Consider the following 15,886-nt stretch of genomic DNA (forward strand, 5'->3'; position numbering starts at 1 on the left):
CGTAGAGAGAAGACACATTGTACAGGGGGGCGAGATGTACAGCATCTCTGGGTGTTTACTCGCGAGTAAGTCACGCTGAGATCAGTGCGGCTGTGCAAAAGTTTGCCGTTTTCCAAGTGAATGCTATAACTTCAAGTGAATGCTTCTTTAAGGAGGCTGCTGGATTGCTCCCCTGCAAAAAAGAGTGTGTCAGTGTGTAGCAAGGCTGGCGGTTCCCCTGCGCAAAAAGGTCCTTCCGCTGGTGAGATGATCTTCTAGTTCAGCAGCCAGCATACAGCCTCACAGAACTGAGGGCATGCCCCCAAAGAGAGTGCGTGCTGGCCACCAGCAGGTCTCTGAGCTTGAACGTTTGTTCCGGTTGCAGCCTCAGAGGTTGCAATCCCATGCTCAGAGGCCCGCCGGAATCCAAGAGGCCCAGATGTCATCACAGATGGTCACTTGGGAGTAAATTCTGTTTCGATCGATCTTTTCTCCAAGCTGACATGCTTAGGAAGGCAACCCAAGCTGCTGCATCGTAAGAGGTTGTGGTTGCCATCCTAAACACATTGAATTACACATCGAAATACACGGAACCTAACGCCCGAGCTCACGTAGGGAGGATCGGTCTGCAATTCCTTTTGATTTCAAAGGCTTCTAAGTGTCCTCAGTGAGTCTCTCAGGAGTGCCCCCAATGTGAATTGGTCGTGGCTTTATAATGTAAATCCCACAAGAGTGTAAGAAAACAAATGATGGGGGGGGAGGTGGTACACGTTTGCATACACACACACACAGACACACCCCGTGAGTGGTTAATGCTGCTGCATAAATTCAGAAGAAAAAGGCGAAGAAGTACAGGGCCAATTGCGGGGGGTCGGGGGTGTCTTCGTTTTGTTTTTACTATCTCCAGTTAGAATTACGCTTCATTTGTGTAATCACAGCTAACCTCCCTGTAAAAAAAGCCAGTCGTCTGGAAGCAGCCTTTCAGTCCACCACAGGTATGGAAGGTGGCCTGAAATTCGCTGCGCGGCTCTCGCGTTCGGAGTGTTCTGCCGCCGGAGTCCTTCGCTCACCGGGAAGTTCGGTTTTCGGCGCTCCGAGGAGAACTAAGCGCCTGCTCGAAACCAAATCGCGGGAGCGAGCGGGGGAGGCAACACCCAGCAAGGCCTAGGCGGACCGCGGAGATGGGCTTACCCGGGCCCGTGGGAGAGAGGTCGGGGGACTGCTCCACCTTGTCGTCTTACCGCTAAGGTGTGGCGGACTAGCTCGGCGAAACGGGCCTAAGTCATCCGCGCCGAAGCACAAAGTCCCTTTTCACTTCTTGCAAGTGGCGAGGGGCGGGGGGAGAGAATATGCTGAGGCTAATTAAGCCCCCTTCGAGTTTGGATTTCAGCTTCAGAGGCCGGCTGGAGAAAGCAGCCTTTTTAATGAAGCGGGCAGGGGGATAAATCAATAGCCCAGATCGCCATCACCTTGATGGATGAGGGCTGCCTTGAGGAGGCCACAGAGAGAGAGAGAGAGAGAGAGAGAGATTCCCCTTGCCTCGCGAGTTTTGCTCTCCGTATTCCTCTCCCGGGAAGGAGCAACTCGCCTCCCGCCCGTCCCTCCCTGTTTCAGCTCCCTCGCGAGCATTCAGAAATGCGTTCACCTCCACAGTTGGCCTTTTCCAAAGCGGAGATCCTTCCCCGAGCCCACTTTTCGACCGGCGGCGAGTTTCTGGATCCTACAAAGAGCCCCGGGGACCGGGCGGGGTGGGGTGGGGGGCGATTGCTGAGCTGTAAGAATGTCTGGAGCCCACCAAGGACATTTTAACGAGGCTTGTTGTGTTCCAGGCCTTGTTTGCTTTGCAAACCGCTTACTGGAGAGAGGGGCCCTCAGAGATGCAAATAAGGCCATTTACCACTCGGGGGGTTGCTTTTAACCGTTTGAACTCGCCTAGTTGACTTTCAGAGCTCACAGATTAGCGCAGAAATGACTTTAAAGCAAGAGAGATAATGAATTGGCGATTCTGGCAAGAAGTAGCGAAACAACACACAGGCACAGCACGCACACGCACATGAGCTGAAATTTAATAATTAAATAGATTTATTTATGCATATAGGGTCTGTAAGGGTTAGACTATCCGAACTATCTGATAGATTAAAATCTTTTGTAAATATATTTTTGTGAACCAGTGTGCTAGTTACACATCGACATGGATCTAATCTTATTTCTGTGCGATATGTACACTTTCTTGGTCCTGTTTCTATGAAATGGGCACATGTGATTCCTGTCTTCTTTCCGTAGCGCACGATCCAGCAAAAGTTAAGCACTTTGGAAATCTCACTGGTTTCCAGAAGAGAAGTTAAGCACATCCTTGACCCTCTACCACTGAAATATACGGAGTTTAACTATGGCCGGACTGTGCCCTCCGGTTTGTTACATGTATATAACCACCAATGTGCTGTGCACATATTTACGCAGGCATTTAGTTATACATTGTGCACGGAGATACACACAAAAAGCAGAAGGTGATGAGCCCAAGTAAATCTCACTGAAAGGAGACTTCAAATAATGGTGTTAAGTAAGGGGACTTAAAGAAAACAGAACAGAAGAGGACGGAACAGAAACTAGATACACAGTTTCTGTATATAGTTATTTGTGTTCATGCAGATAACATAGCATTATATTGGGGCATATAGAATCTCTCTTATTTCCTACAAATACGCACAATAGTCTAAGGCTGAGGTTGTTGAATTATAGTTTTTTCTCTACCACGCGATTTTTAAAAATAAGATACCTCAGAAGAAAAGGCATTGTGGAGTAAAGTTGTTGCTGTTGCAGCCTTATGTGTGGGGAGTGTGTGTGTGTATACTAAATTAAGAATTTACATGTGGATTTACAGTCGCATGTATTCGAATAAACACACAGTCCGTAAACATAGATTAACGCAAGCCCTAGCAGGATTTCAAAATTCTTTGTCACACTAATTTAGAAATCGGGTTGCAAGGCTTGATTTCATATAACCAGAGCGGTTCATCAATAACGAAGAAATATGTTAATCCAGATTAGGCCACTGATAAACCTGATTTGGAACAATTCTACTCGGAAACAAGCCCCGCTGAGTTCAATGGCCCTTACTCCCAAGGAGGTGTAGGCAAGCTAAATGACTTCAATGGGAATAGCCTTCTTTAATATTCATGTACACTGTAAAGTATTTGAATTTAAAACTCTCTACGTCAAAGATCACGCCCTCCCATTCAATGAGCATTTATTTTTAATTAATATGAATATTTACTTGGGAGTAAATCCCATTGAATTTACTGGGCCTTAATTTTAAATTAACACATATTGGGCAGCAATTTGGACCATGTCGGCTTGAAATCAGTGGCTTCTATATAACTGTACTAGCGACCCAGTGCCCCTGCGGTGGACATAAACTAAAAACTGGCCCATGTCCAGACATGTCATCTGTGTAAGAAGCCATTGATTTCTCTCCCCGTCGATTTTTTCAAGACTGTACAATCAACTTCTGTGAAAATGAAGGGTCTCTAATTGCTATACTTATTGGTTAAAAACCTATATACTATAATAAAAACACAAACATGGGGAGCAATCCGGAGCTCATTCAATGAGCGCAGTACAAGCGAAAGAAGTCCCATTACTGCTTTGAAGGAAGCTTGTTCCCAGTTCAAATGTGCGCAGGATTGTAGCCTGTTGATTGCAGTCCTATCGATTTCTGTGATACGAGTTGAGCGTGCGTTTAATTTGTCTCTATTGAAATCAATATAGCTTAGACATTTCTAGCTAACTGAATCGTGCCCTGAAAGTTTATCTTCATTAATTATTGAAACCCGTTCTCTCATGTACCATTTGTATCCACGCGCAAGTGGATACTATTTTTGGTGGGAATGTAAATAAATATGCACACATCTTGCATTTTAAAACGTACAGTGTCAAGATCTCATCTTTGTCTTTGTTCCAAACGCTTAGATTGGTGGTAGGACCAAATGAGTAACTAAAAGGGGTTGGTATTTTAAAAACAAACATAACTGATCATATATTTCGCTGATATATGTACAAATCGGTTGGAGTGTATGAGTCTGACATTCTCAAAGTAAGGCCCTTTAAAAACAGAAAACTACTTCGGTTTTATGAAAAGCCTCATTCTCTGGTTAAGCAAATTCCAACAACTCTCCCTTGCCCCCAGGGCAGTGGAAGGTTCCCCCCTATTCCTTATTTTACCCTCTTGACATGATGTCCAAAGAATTCAACAAAAATCTTGTAACGAACTTCTCCATCTTTGTGGAGAGGAATAATTCGTAAAGAAAGTTTTGTGGTTCCTTTCTTTCATAGGACAAAACCAAACCCTTCTTTTCTGACTTGGGGGGGGGGAAAGGCCATAGGGAAAAATGAATTATTTTCACGTTAGCAATTTTCAGGAGCTTCTCCACAGAGTAGGAAGTTTTCATCTAGTTCCGGCTTTGGCTGGACTTTGATTTTGTAATGGAAACTCTTCTGGCCTGTGGTTGAGCAAAGGAGCTGGTTCCTATCCAAGGGCTCTCAGTGCTGTGGAATAATCTTTAGCACATTCAGTGCCGTGCAAAAAGGAGGATTAGGGAGAATCGAGCTTTTCTTATTAAATTTGGAGTCTTGGTGAAGTGTTAAGTTAAGGGGCCCAGAGAAGCATTTTGATTCACTTTCTCACTTATGAACAGTTTTATTTTGTCTTGTTATGTCTGCTCCTATGCTTTCTAGAAAAAGAGCGAGGCGGAGCTCAAAAGAGCGACGATGGGAATGCCGACGATCCGGCAAAGAAGAAAAAGCAAAGGCGGCAAAGGACTCACTTTACCAGTCAGCAACTTCAGGAGCTGGAGGCCACTTTCCAGAGGAACCGCTATCCCGACATGAGCATGAGGGAGGAGATCGCGGTGTGGACCAACCTCACGGAGCCCAGAGTCAGGGTGAGCCCCGCTCCGCTCCCCTATGCAGGGCGTCTCCAAGGAGTCCCTTGCTAATCCAGCCATTTCCCAGGCTGTCTGGAGAGAACTAGAACTCCGCTAGTAAAAGTCTAGTCAATTGCAACTCCCCTGGGCCGCTGCCTTTGACCAGGCACTGCTGGAGCCGGGATCGGAAACATGTTTACTCGGAAGTAAGTTCCACTGTGTTCAATGGGGCCTACTCCCAAGTAAGTGTTCACTGGAGCGCTGTCTTATAACCAGTAAGAGTGCTTACTGGTTATCGGAACCTTGTGTCTTATTACGTTAATATTAATATTAATAATAATTATTATAGATATTTTTAAAAAACAATACAGCAAAAATATGCATATAAAATAGGCTGGTTGGGAGGAAATGTAAGGCGGTTAGGATGGAAAATGAAGGGGTGGGGCCTATTGGGGGGGTAAGAAAGAGAACGGGGGGATGTTTGCCCACCACCACTCTAGAGGCTAAAATGACTCTGTCTGTTTACAGACCTTGTTGTTGTAAACTATCTTTCTGTCAATTTCACTTGGTTAGAAATATTTTAGGGAAACGTAAGAGGCATATATAGATGAATAAATATGAGGCATGTAGTTATAATATATGACTTTACTGCAACTCTAAATTCAGAGCAGAGAATGAGATCGAAGCCGATTGTTGCAGGAAAAGGTCTTCAGCACTCCAGAATAAAGGCTCGGCGGGAAATCCGGTCTCCGTCGGTGCTCCGCGCAGAATTCTGTCCTTGGGCTTCGAGGCCTTCGAGCCTCAGTCACGATAAAATCCTTGCTAAGGCTTTCAGTACAACACTCAACAGCCCAGTCCGGTGGAGCGCAAGTTATGTGGCGTGCTCCGTTCCTTGGGCTCGATTTGAAAGGAAATAGACTCGGAGCAAGAAGTAAACCTCGCTGATTTCAGGGGGACTTCTTTCCAAGCAAGCGTATGAGATTGCAGCCGGTATCCTCCCGTACACACTGACTCGGAGTGAGAAATTAATATTTGCTTCCGAGTTCAAAACAACCACCCCCACCCCCACCCCCACGGTTGGGGTTGCAAGTCTATTTACTGTCAAGACATTTCCCCGGGAAACCGTGACAGGAAGCATGCCAAACAAATTGGTTTGCACAGGTTGCAGTTCTGGGGGTAACTCCCACCGAAATCAGTGGGACTTACTCCTGAGTGAACATCGGGCTGTTGTGCATTTTTAAACCGGGCGTCCGCGTCCGGGGGTGCTTTCCGGAGGTCCAGAGGTGCTTTCAGGCACCTCCAGGCGCAAGCAGGCACCCCTTTGCTGTGTTGTGATCAGCAGGCGTAAATCCAGGGGAAACTTCGGCCCCGAAGTTAGCTCGGTCGACAGGGGTCTGCTGCTTCCCAGAGGAAGGCGTTCTCTGGGAAGCAGCCTGGGAGCTTCCTGGAGTAAATATGCAAAGTGTTTTTAGAAAGGTTTTTAAAACGTGCTTCAATTACTCCATTTATTTAAATGAATTCGGTGCCTTTCAAGCCCAGCTGGGGAAGGGCATCCCGGCATTCGCAGTCCTAAGAGCTGAGAGGGTGCCCTCGGGAAATACGGGGAAGACCTCGGGGGTCTAGGGGCAACTAACGGTGATGAGGTGGGACCCTTCTCTGGATAGCTTATTTAAAATAAAAGTGCCCGCACACCCCCATCTTCCCTCCATTACAGTTGTTACAAAAAAACAATGTAATCCTTGTAGAGAAAAATCCCCAGTTGGGTTGCCAAGCATTGTCCTCTTCTGTGGCCTGGGAAAAACGGGACTTGGCCAGGAGAGACATCTTTCAGGATTTACTGTTTTCCCCTGGATTAATTAAATGCAGCCATTTAATACCAAGCAGGAAATCTATTTTCTCTTCGGGCGATTGTTGGGGGAGAGAGGGAACACAGGCATCCGGGTAAATACGTTTTATGAATGCACTCTTTTTCATGGGACCAGAGAGGGATCTTTTCTTTTCCTAAATTAATTTTACCATCAGATCTAGGAAGGCAATGAATGCTTGAGGTTCCCATTCTTTGCTGCGGAACCTGGGCCCCAACGAAAAGGATGGGGTATCCCCCCCCCCCATATTCTAGATGATAGACCAGAGCAGAGTACAAGTTGGAAATTTCCAAGGAAATACAAACGGATACAAATTAGAACAGAACTCTTGGGGCGTTGAGGAAATGAAGGCGCTTTCTGTTGAGAAATAAAGGCATAAAATAGAGAAACATGGAGAAAGTCGCCGGGAAGAATCCGAGGAACACTTTGGCTCCTTCCTCCAGAAGATAGCGTGCCGTTTCCTGGCGGGCGCGCATTTTCTCTGTCTTAAAGCCAGGCCGCATCTGGGCAACTGTGTATTCTGGATTACTAGCTGCATACATCGCAGCTAGTAATCCAGGTATGGTAATATAGGAGTAGTTCTGACGTTTTGAATATGAAAGGTGTCGCTTTAAAAGAAATGGGCCTCTTGCCGCTCATTTCACAGCGAGGGGGGTCCCTGGAGCCTAAACATCTGGTCTCGATGGTCCAACGAAAGAGAAGCACCTCCTTGGGAGCTCCGTGGTGGGACCGAGTTTTCCCAGTGCACAGCATTGGACTGAAAGTGCCACGGATGGTAGCGGGAGAGTTCAGCAGCGACGACTTCCTCCCGCTTTTCAGGAGGACCAGACTCCTCCGACTGCGGTTCGAAGCACGCTTCTTGGGGGAGCTCGTGTCCTTGCGCTCCCTGGGGCTGACTTCTGAGAAACATGCTTAGGGTCGCACCGCATGAGCCAGGGGCTGGCTTATGCGGCAATGCCCATGTCGTGGCCGTGGAAGGTAAACCCCTGTGTCGTGGATGGTATTTGCTCCCTCTAGGTGTGTTCGAATGCGTGTGTGCCAACATCGGACGGATTGGGCGGCGGATTGGTTCACATTTTATTACCTATAGAATGCTTAGGCGTATTATGGAAGCGAATTGTTTTTACTTCTCACCTTAACGATACAGGCGCTTGTAATATATATATATATATATATATATATATATATATATATATATATATATATATATATATATATATATATAATATCTATATATTTATTTATTTATAGATAGATATTATATACGGCCCATAAAACCAACATGGGGACTTATAGGAAATGTGGTACAATCTGAGGAATTTCCCATTTTAAGTTCGATTTTGGCTGGCTCCTACAGTAATTGTTTTACAGCCTGATTCACGAACTCGGCTTTTCGCCCGCCAGCCAAATCACATCTTCTTGTGCATCCGATTTCACTAGAAGTTAATTTCGACCACGTGTCTTTAGGACCGCAAGTTTAGCAGAAGTTCCCTGAAACTGAGGGCCCTGGCTTTCAAGTTCAGTGTCTGGAACGGAGAAGGGGGAGGGCAAGAAGTAGTCCCTCACTTGAAGCCAAAGTGTTTTGGCTTCAAGTGAGGACGTGGAGCCGTGTGAAGTGAGAGCAAAACACTTTCACCTTAACAACAAACTTAAGGGCCTTTATTTTTAAAAAGGCTTCGTTCAAATCAATGGATCTTATTTCCAAGCAATGTCCTTACAGGCTAGCCCACTGGTACAGACTGTGTCAATCGATAATCTCTGGGCAGGGTTGCAGTCTGCGACCTCAAATCAACAAACCGGTGGAGACACAAATATTCGTAGAGCTGAACTTTACCGGTCTGTCTTGACTGCATCTCTGCAGAGGTTGTGTGTGTGTGTGTGTGTGTTTAAAGTGGCCCAAAATGGTAGAAGAAGAGAAAGTGCCGAGGGAGGGGGATTAGGGTTTCATTAGACTTTCACTTTACTTGTTTCTACCTTGGATTTTTAGTTTATGGAGTCTGTCTGAAGATTGCTCCTCTGCTCCCCCCGCCCCCACTTTCTTAGTCCTGGATCTTACCCTCCTTTGAGCTTCTAGTAGAAAAGGGCGCATCCTCCTAACGCCTGAGGCCTGAATGTCTTTAATCCCTGCTGAATTCGCTAAGGAACGCCAATGCAGAGCCCACCGCACGACTGAAGGTGATGTCAACAACCCGCCCCGCATCCCACCAAAAAACCACCCGCCCATTGAATTGGATTTCTCTTTTTATGATGCATTCTAAGCCTCCTAATGAGTATCTGACTAACAACCATCCCAAAAGTGATAGGTCTTGGGGAACAGAAAACTCCAGCAGTTCTAACGTCCCTAAAAAGCTAGGCAAGGCATCGGGAAATCCTCCTGGATTTTTCCTACAGTCTGGTTAACACTGTAGGCCGTTTTATAAGATGTAGATTTAAAAAAGTTGTGCGGCCCGATCCGCGTGCGTGTTTACTCATAAGTAAGTGTGCTTCGACCTCAATTTAGTCGGCTTAAATGGGAATATTTGATTCCAAAGTGGGACCCGAAATCAGCGGAACGTTTGTAAGAGAATGCAGGTAGAAGCAAAAGGCCAAAAGGTCGCATTGTTAACGGGCTTGGGGATCGGGCTGTTTGAGGTGGTAAATCCTGAGAGGCGGCTTGATATCTCAGAACTGAAGATATATGGAATGCTATTGCGACAAACACTTTGTCGGAAGACTTAGAGCGGGGATCTAATCTTCGAAAAGAATGGGCGGTTTTGTAGAGAAATCAAAGTTGCACGCTTACCCCCAAGTCAGTCCCAGAGAGATCAGTAGGCTTTCTTTCCTGCGGAACATTGGGTAACATGCTGTATTTTTGTAGCGGAATATTCAACTTAATTTTGGGCAGAATCCAACTAAAGTGAAGCATTTTAAAGCCCACTTGATGTTATTCCGGGTAATGTTCAGCCGGCCTATCCGTATTTACTTGGAAATTTCACAGGGTATTCTACAGGAGCTTACTTCCAGCTAACTAGGAGTAGGAATGCACCCATAAGTAGTGTTTAACTGGCTCATTACAACCAGTGGAACTCGATTTGTGCCAAAGCGTGACCATTTCCATGTTTAAGACTATATGTGTATAAATCGCTTTCAAGAATGTCCCTTTATTTTGTCGGGGACATTCAACAAACAAGCAAACTCAGAACAGCGCACAGAGACCAAGATCTCGACCCTAATCGTGGGACAGTCAGTCCCACGGAAATAAAGGTCGGGGGGCTTACCTCCCAGGAAAAGTGTTGGAGATCAGGGCATTACTGTTCAGCAGATTTTGTTCCTCCCTCCCCTCTTGTGAAAAGAAACTCACTGGAACTGCCCTCAAATTCTAGTATTGCCAGTCCAACCTTAATTTGCTAGGGAAACCTTCCTTTAAAATGCCTAGAAGCCATCATTAAAGCTCTTACCCTCATTTTCAGGAAATTCCTGTCTGGAAGCACCTTCTGAGAAGTGAATTACGGGTTTTGAACGTGTTGCCTTTCTTCGCTTCCTCTTTTATTTTTACACCGGATTCTCTCCCCTCGAAATTTGCCTCTCTGTTTTCGTTCTTTAAGATTGGGTTGTTGTCTTTAAAATCTCGTAAAAAGCAGCAGAGGTCTCTGACAGCTCCATGCATGCACACACTATGGAGTGGATTTTGAAATACAGAGAACTGATTTAAAATTCCTCCTGAATCACGGAGCAGGCCTTCTACATTTGAGGAGGACCCGCCTTAAAGAAAATACGTTTCTGTAGAGGAAGGGCCTCCATCTCCCAAATTCGATCGAATTGACAGGATATCTTTCCCTTCTTTTCGGCCTCTCCTCGATTTTGGCTAAATCAACCCCTAAAAAGGCAGTTCCAGAGGCCGGTGTCTTTCATCCGAGGAGGGGAAGATTTTGTAACCTGGAGCCACCACGTGGATGGCGCTGATACCTCCCATTAGATCACGCAGCCTCTAACAGGATGCTGAACCAGATGGGTGGCTTTTCCTGTTCTGTGGGTCCTGGATTTTTATGAAAGGGGACTCAAAGCCTTTTCCTAAGATGCCCTTTCCTTAAACCTCAATCAGATTCTCCCCACCCCACCCCCTCAATGTTTTCTTTTAAACATTAAAGCCCCTCCGACAGTCCTCCTTTTCTCTCCGGCAGCCAAGCTGTAAATTCTGTTTATTAAATGTAAAGTCCAAGTCTGCCTCCTCCATTCAAAATGCAAAATATGTAGAGGTGTGTGTGTGTGTGTTTATTTTCAACAGCCTAATCCAACCCCCTCCCCTTGCAGATCTGTAACAAAGGCATGTTATAGGGCAGCATTAACAGCACCAGAGAAAGCAGAACAGCCGCCTCAACCAAAGCCTGATCAGAACTCAGTTTGGCAAGGGGCTTTGTCAAAGCTAGAGAATATTCTGCAGATAGGGGCAGAGTAAATTTGGAGATCATCAAGGAGGGATGCAAAGCCAGCCTAGCCACCTATAGATGGATAAAGCCATATAGAGAATGGTGGTTTAAAAAAAAAGTTCCTACATTGTAAATCTCTCAGTATCAGCTATAGGTCATGGAGGTCTGGTAACCCAAATACATAATGTTGGGGAAAGGGGCAGTACTGATTGCATTGATATATGAGGCAGAAGCGAGGTGTGTGTTTTCTGGGTCAGGTTTATCCAGGGACAGGACCGGATCTAAAAGCAAGTTTGATATAAGGGAACTTTCCCATGAGAATGTTGGGCTGATAAGGGAACTGGAGGGGTACAAACATGGTTATCTAAAGAGAAGTGAAAGCACAGCCTCTCAAAGGTAGTGAACAAGTCTAAAGATATAATGGACTCCTACAGACAATGGTGCAGTGGGGAAATTACTTGACAGAAGTTGCTAGTTCGAACCCCCCTGGTATGTTTCCAAGACTATGGAAAACACCTATATTGGGCAGCAGCAATATAAGAAGATGCTGAAAGGCATCATCTCACACTGTGCGGGAGATGGCAAAGGTAAACCTCTCCTGTATTTTACCAAAGACAACCCTGTAAAGCCATTGAAGAGAATTGGGATCCATAAAGTAAAGCAAAAGACTGCAAAAGGAAATAGAGTGTATCTCAATAAAGTGAGGGACTTCTGTGGATCAAGGGGAAAGTTCAGTAGAAAAGTGAAGGAATCCCAACTGAAATCATAGCCCTCAAAAGAATACAAATATGACAAATATTTATATACCGCTTTTCAGCAAAAGTCCCCAAAGTGGTTTACATAGATATAAAGAGATAAAAATGGCTCCCTGTCCCAAAAGGGCTCACAATCTAAAAAAGATAGACACCAGCAATACCCACTGGGGGGATGCTGTGCTGGGGGTGGATAGCGTCAGTTGCTCTCCCCCTGCTAAATAAAGATCATCACCACTTTAAAAAGGTACCTCTTTGCTCAGTTAGCAGAGGAAGGGGAAGTCTTAGAGCACTCCAAAAGAAAGTACCTAGTTGCCTCTAAATTGGAACCCACAGTGCAAAACGAGGGGATTCCTAAGGCCTACAGGTCCTATCCTCATTTCCTTGAAAGAGGTTTCCACTAGGATTGCAAGCTTTAATCATTTTAAGCCAAGGCTGAAGCCACACAAGTGTGCCTTTAAGCCAAGGTTAACCTTTAAGCCAAGGCTAAGCCAAGCCATGCAGGTGCACCAACCCCTCCCCCATAACAATGTGATGCCAATGTAAAGATGGCATTTCATTCCAATTTGTATGTAAAGTACCAGAGTCTGTGTTTCAATGCAAAACCTTAGCGGCTTTTCTAGCAATAAGAACCATAGATAATTAGAGCTGGCAGTGCTAGACTGAAATCAAGATGCCTCTTAAATCTTGATCTTGCATAATATTAACTGGATTTGAATGTCCTCATTTTTTGGAAGGCACGTTAGCTTTGGTATTTTACTGTAGAAGGGGATATGCTGTCTGACCTTGTCTGCTGCCATGAGCTCCTCAAGGGCAGATACAAAAATAACTTATATGCCAGATTCCTAGGTGGATGGAAATATATTAGCCTGATGTAGATGATTTTAAGCAAGCCCAACTGCTCATCAGATCAGGTTGGGTATGTTATGTGTAAGAAGGGGGAAATGCCCCCTTTTCAGTATCCCCACCAGCCACTTATATTGTAGTTTTACTGATCTGCTTATTGATTTAAATTTAATTCATTTAATGTATATCATTTAAAAGCCTCGACAAATCTAAAGATTCCCATCCATTATAACTGCTCTCTGGAGACTGAAAGCTGCACCTAGGAGATTCTAAATGTTGCTATATTAGGTGCTGCCATTTAAAATATTATTGCTGTTCTTACATAATTGTGGTTTTTACTGTGGTGTTAAGTATTATTATAGACAATTTTAGATTTATTTATTTTTTAAAATTTATATTGTATTTGTTTGCCTTGGGTATGATTTTATAGCAAGGCAGAATGGAAATGTTGAATTAATATACTGACTCTCTTGGGTGACAGCTGAAGCTGTTCCTTTTGAAAGAGAAGGCTGAATGGTTTCTCCAGCACGTCAGCTTCTCCTAGCTGTTCTCAAGCCTTCTGCATTGTGGCAGGCACCCAAAGCCTTTCCCTGCTTTGCAGAGAGGTTGGTGGAGTTAGCAGTATGAGCATGGGGTACATTGCCAGAGAGGAAGGACAGTCCAGGACAGCCATATTCATCTGTAGTAGAAAGATGCCCAAAGGTCCTGTAGTGCCTTAAAGACAGTTTTGTGCTTTTGTAGGTGAGAGTTTACACCATTAGATACATGAACTGAGCAAAATGTTTAGGGTTTATATATTAACCTAGATTGTGACAGAATAGATACAAATGAATTCTGAAAGGTGAACTTCTAAAACTCCAACCACCCTCCAAATCTACTTTGTACATCTGTGGATAAAAATGAAAAATAATGTAGGACATGAGGACATTTTAAAAAGCTCCATCCCCCAAACTTCATTTGGACCAAAAGTCAATGAAGGTCCGAATCTATTTCATTGCCAGGGCTAGACCATGTGAAGAGTATTTCTGAGCATGTGCAGGGAGTTTGTCTTTCCTCTCTGAATAACCATAGCCAGACTTCACAATTTTGGGACTGGGGAGAAAGCTATGTCAACCAGCAGATGTGCATTGCGCCTTGGCATCTCTTTAAAAAGAAGTGTTATTTTGAGCATGTACAGAGCCTCCTCCCCTTAGCTAGGGTGCCCCCCTTTCTTTGGCAGAGCTCTTGAGCCTTAAATAGCAGCACAGTGAACAGAAATTCAGCAGGTGATACCTTTTCTTGAGATGAAAATGCAAGGATGAAGGCAGGCAGCTATGATGATAACTGAATAGAACCTCCGGGGCGGGAGAGCTATTGCTTTCATAACCTGCTTGTGACTTCCTCAAACATCTGGCTGCTGGAAACCAGATGCAGGGTTAGGTGGGCCTTTGGTTTGATCCAGCAGGGTGCTCTTGGGTGTGATCCCCAAGGTGCTCTTACCCCTGGACTGTGGGGCCGAGGTCCAGGGCCTCCACACCCCCTGGGGCCCCCAAATAGTCTGTCCTGGGTGGTGTGGTTTGTGCCCTCAAGAACCAACGTGTTAAAAAAGAAAAGAAAAATGATGCTTAATTGCAGCAAGGGGGTGGCCTCCAAAGGCCTTTAGGTCCAGGCTCCAGAATTACCTAGGCCCACCTCCGGATCCAATCATCCAGCCCTGAGAGACTCAGGTGGTGGCCTGCAACCCTACTCCATGTTTGCCCCGAGGCAAGGGGTGGGGGGTGGGGGCATCTAGCGAGTGCTGGGCAGAGGCTGGTGGGGGGTGGTGTGTGTGCTGCCGCTGCTGCCGCTGCCGGCCCGCGCTAAGCCTCCGGGCGTGCCTTGTCTCTTCGCCGCCCGCAGGTGTGGTTCAAGAACCGGCGCGCCAAGTGGCGGAAGCGGGAGCGCAACCAGCAGATGGACCTGTGCAAGAACGGCTACGTGCCGCAGTTCAGCGGCCTGATGCAGCCCTACGAGGACGTGTACGCCGGCTACCCGTCCAACTACTGGCACGCCAAGAGCCTGGCGCCGGCGCCGCTCTCCTCCAAGAGCTTCACCTTCTTCAACTCCATGAGCCCGCTCTCGTCGGCGCAGTCCATGTTCTCGGCGCCCAGCACGCTGCCCACCATGAGCATGCCGTCCTCCATGGGCCACTCGGCCGTGCCGGGCGTGCCCAACGCCGGCCTCAACAACCTGAGCGGCTCGTCGCTCAACACGGCCATGTCGTCGCCCGCCTGCCCCTACGGCCCGCCGGGCTCCCCCTACAGCGTCTACAGGGACACTTGCAACTCCAGCTTGGCCAGCCTGCGGCTGAAATCCAAGCAGCACTCGAACTTCGGCTACAGCAGCCTGCAGAGCCCCGGCTCCACGCTCAACGCCTGCCAGTACAACAGTTGACGGGCCTCCCCCGTCAAGGGACCGGCTGCGGCGCCCAGGGGCAAGAGGAGGCACGACGAGGAGGAGACGCTCTGGAGGGGGGAAGAGAAGGACGGACGGACCAGCCATCTCTGGCCAGGAGAGAGGAGGGAGAGTGACGCCCAAATCGAACCTAAATTCATGGATGAGTTGCAATTTTTTTTTTCTCCTCTGGATGATGCGGGTTTTGTATGTGTGTTTACTTGAACTTGCACAGGACTTTCTGCTATAAGCGTCCACTTTATACAAGGAAATACGGTAACGGTTGCGGGGGGGGGAGGAGAGCGATGGCTTTGGTGGACTCTCTGGGTTGGGCTGGGTCTCTTTGTGGCTGAGGGTGGGCGCGTGCGTGGGGAGCGGGGGCGGGCGGGCAAGGTTCAGTGTTTGCCGCTTCAGGGGAAGGGGTGGGGAGGACAGTTCAGCAGGAGCGATGGGTTGTGGGGGAGGGGGAGCGATGGGAGGGACTCCGGATGATTAAGGATGAGTCTGCAAGCAAAGTCATCACGACAAGGGTCAACCACTTACTTCAGTAAGGTTCTATTTATAGCTCTGCCTTTCCTTGTGTTTGGCCGTGGAATACGATGCATGATTCTTGAAGGGGTTTGTTTCATTAGCTGAAAGCGATGAGGATTCAACCATTCCGAGCACTAAGCAGCTAAAAAGGTTCCTACCTCTGTCTCATTTTG

General features: G+C 46.5%; 1 protein-coding gene across 1 annotated transcript in view; it reads left to right on the top strand.

Moving 5' to 3' along the window:
• The window catches only part of PITX1 (paired like homeodomain 1), a 43,694-nt gene extending 28,228 nt beyond the window's left edge, over positions 1-15,466 (top strand). Inside the window, exons 4-5 of the mRNA XM_053298187.1 lie at positions 4,714-4,919; positions 14,649-15,466. Coding sequence (XP_053154162.1) covers positions 4,714-4,919; positions 14,649-15,182 — 740 coding nt within the window. The 3' untranslated portion in view covers positions 15,183-15,466. The remainder of the gene's footprint in view (positions 1-4,713; positions 4,920-14,648) is intronic.
• Positions 15,467-15,886: the final 420 nt, after the last annotated feature.

The sequence above is a fragment of the Hemicordylus capensis genome, chromosome 2 (assembly GCF_027244095.1).
Source record: "Hemicordylus capensis ecotype Gifberg chromosome 2, rHemCap1.1.pri, whole genome shotgun sequence".
Taxonomy (NCBI): Eukaryota; Metazoa; Chordata; class Lepidosauria; order Squamata; family Cordylidae; genus Hemicordylus; species Hemicordylus capensis.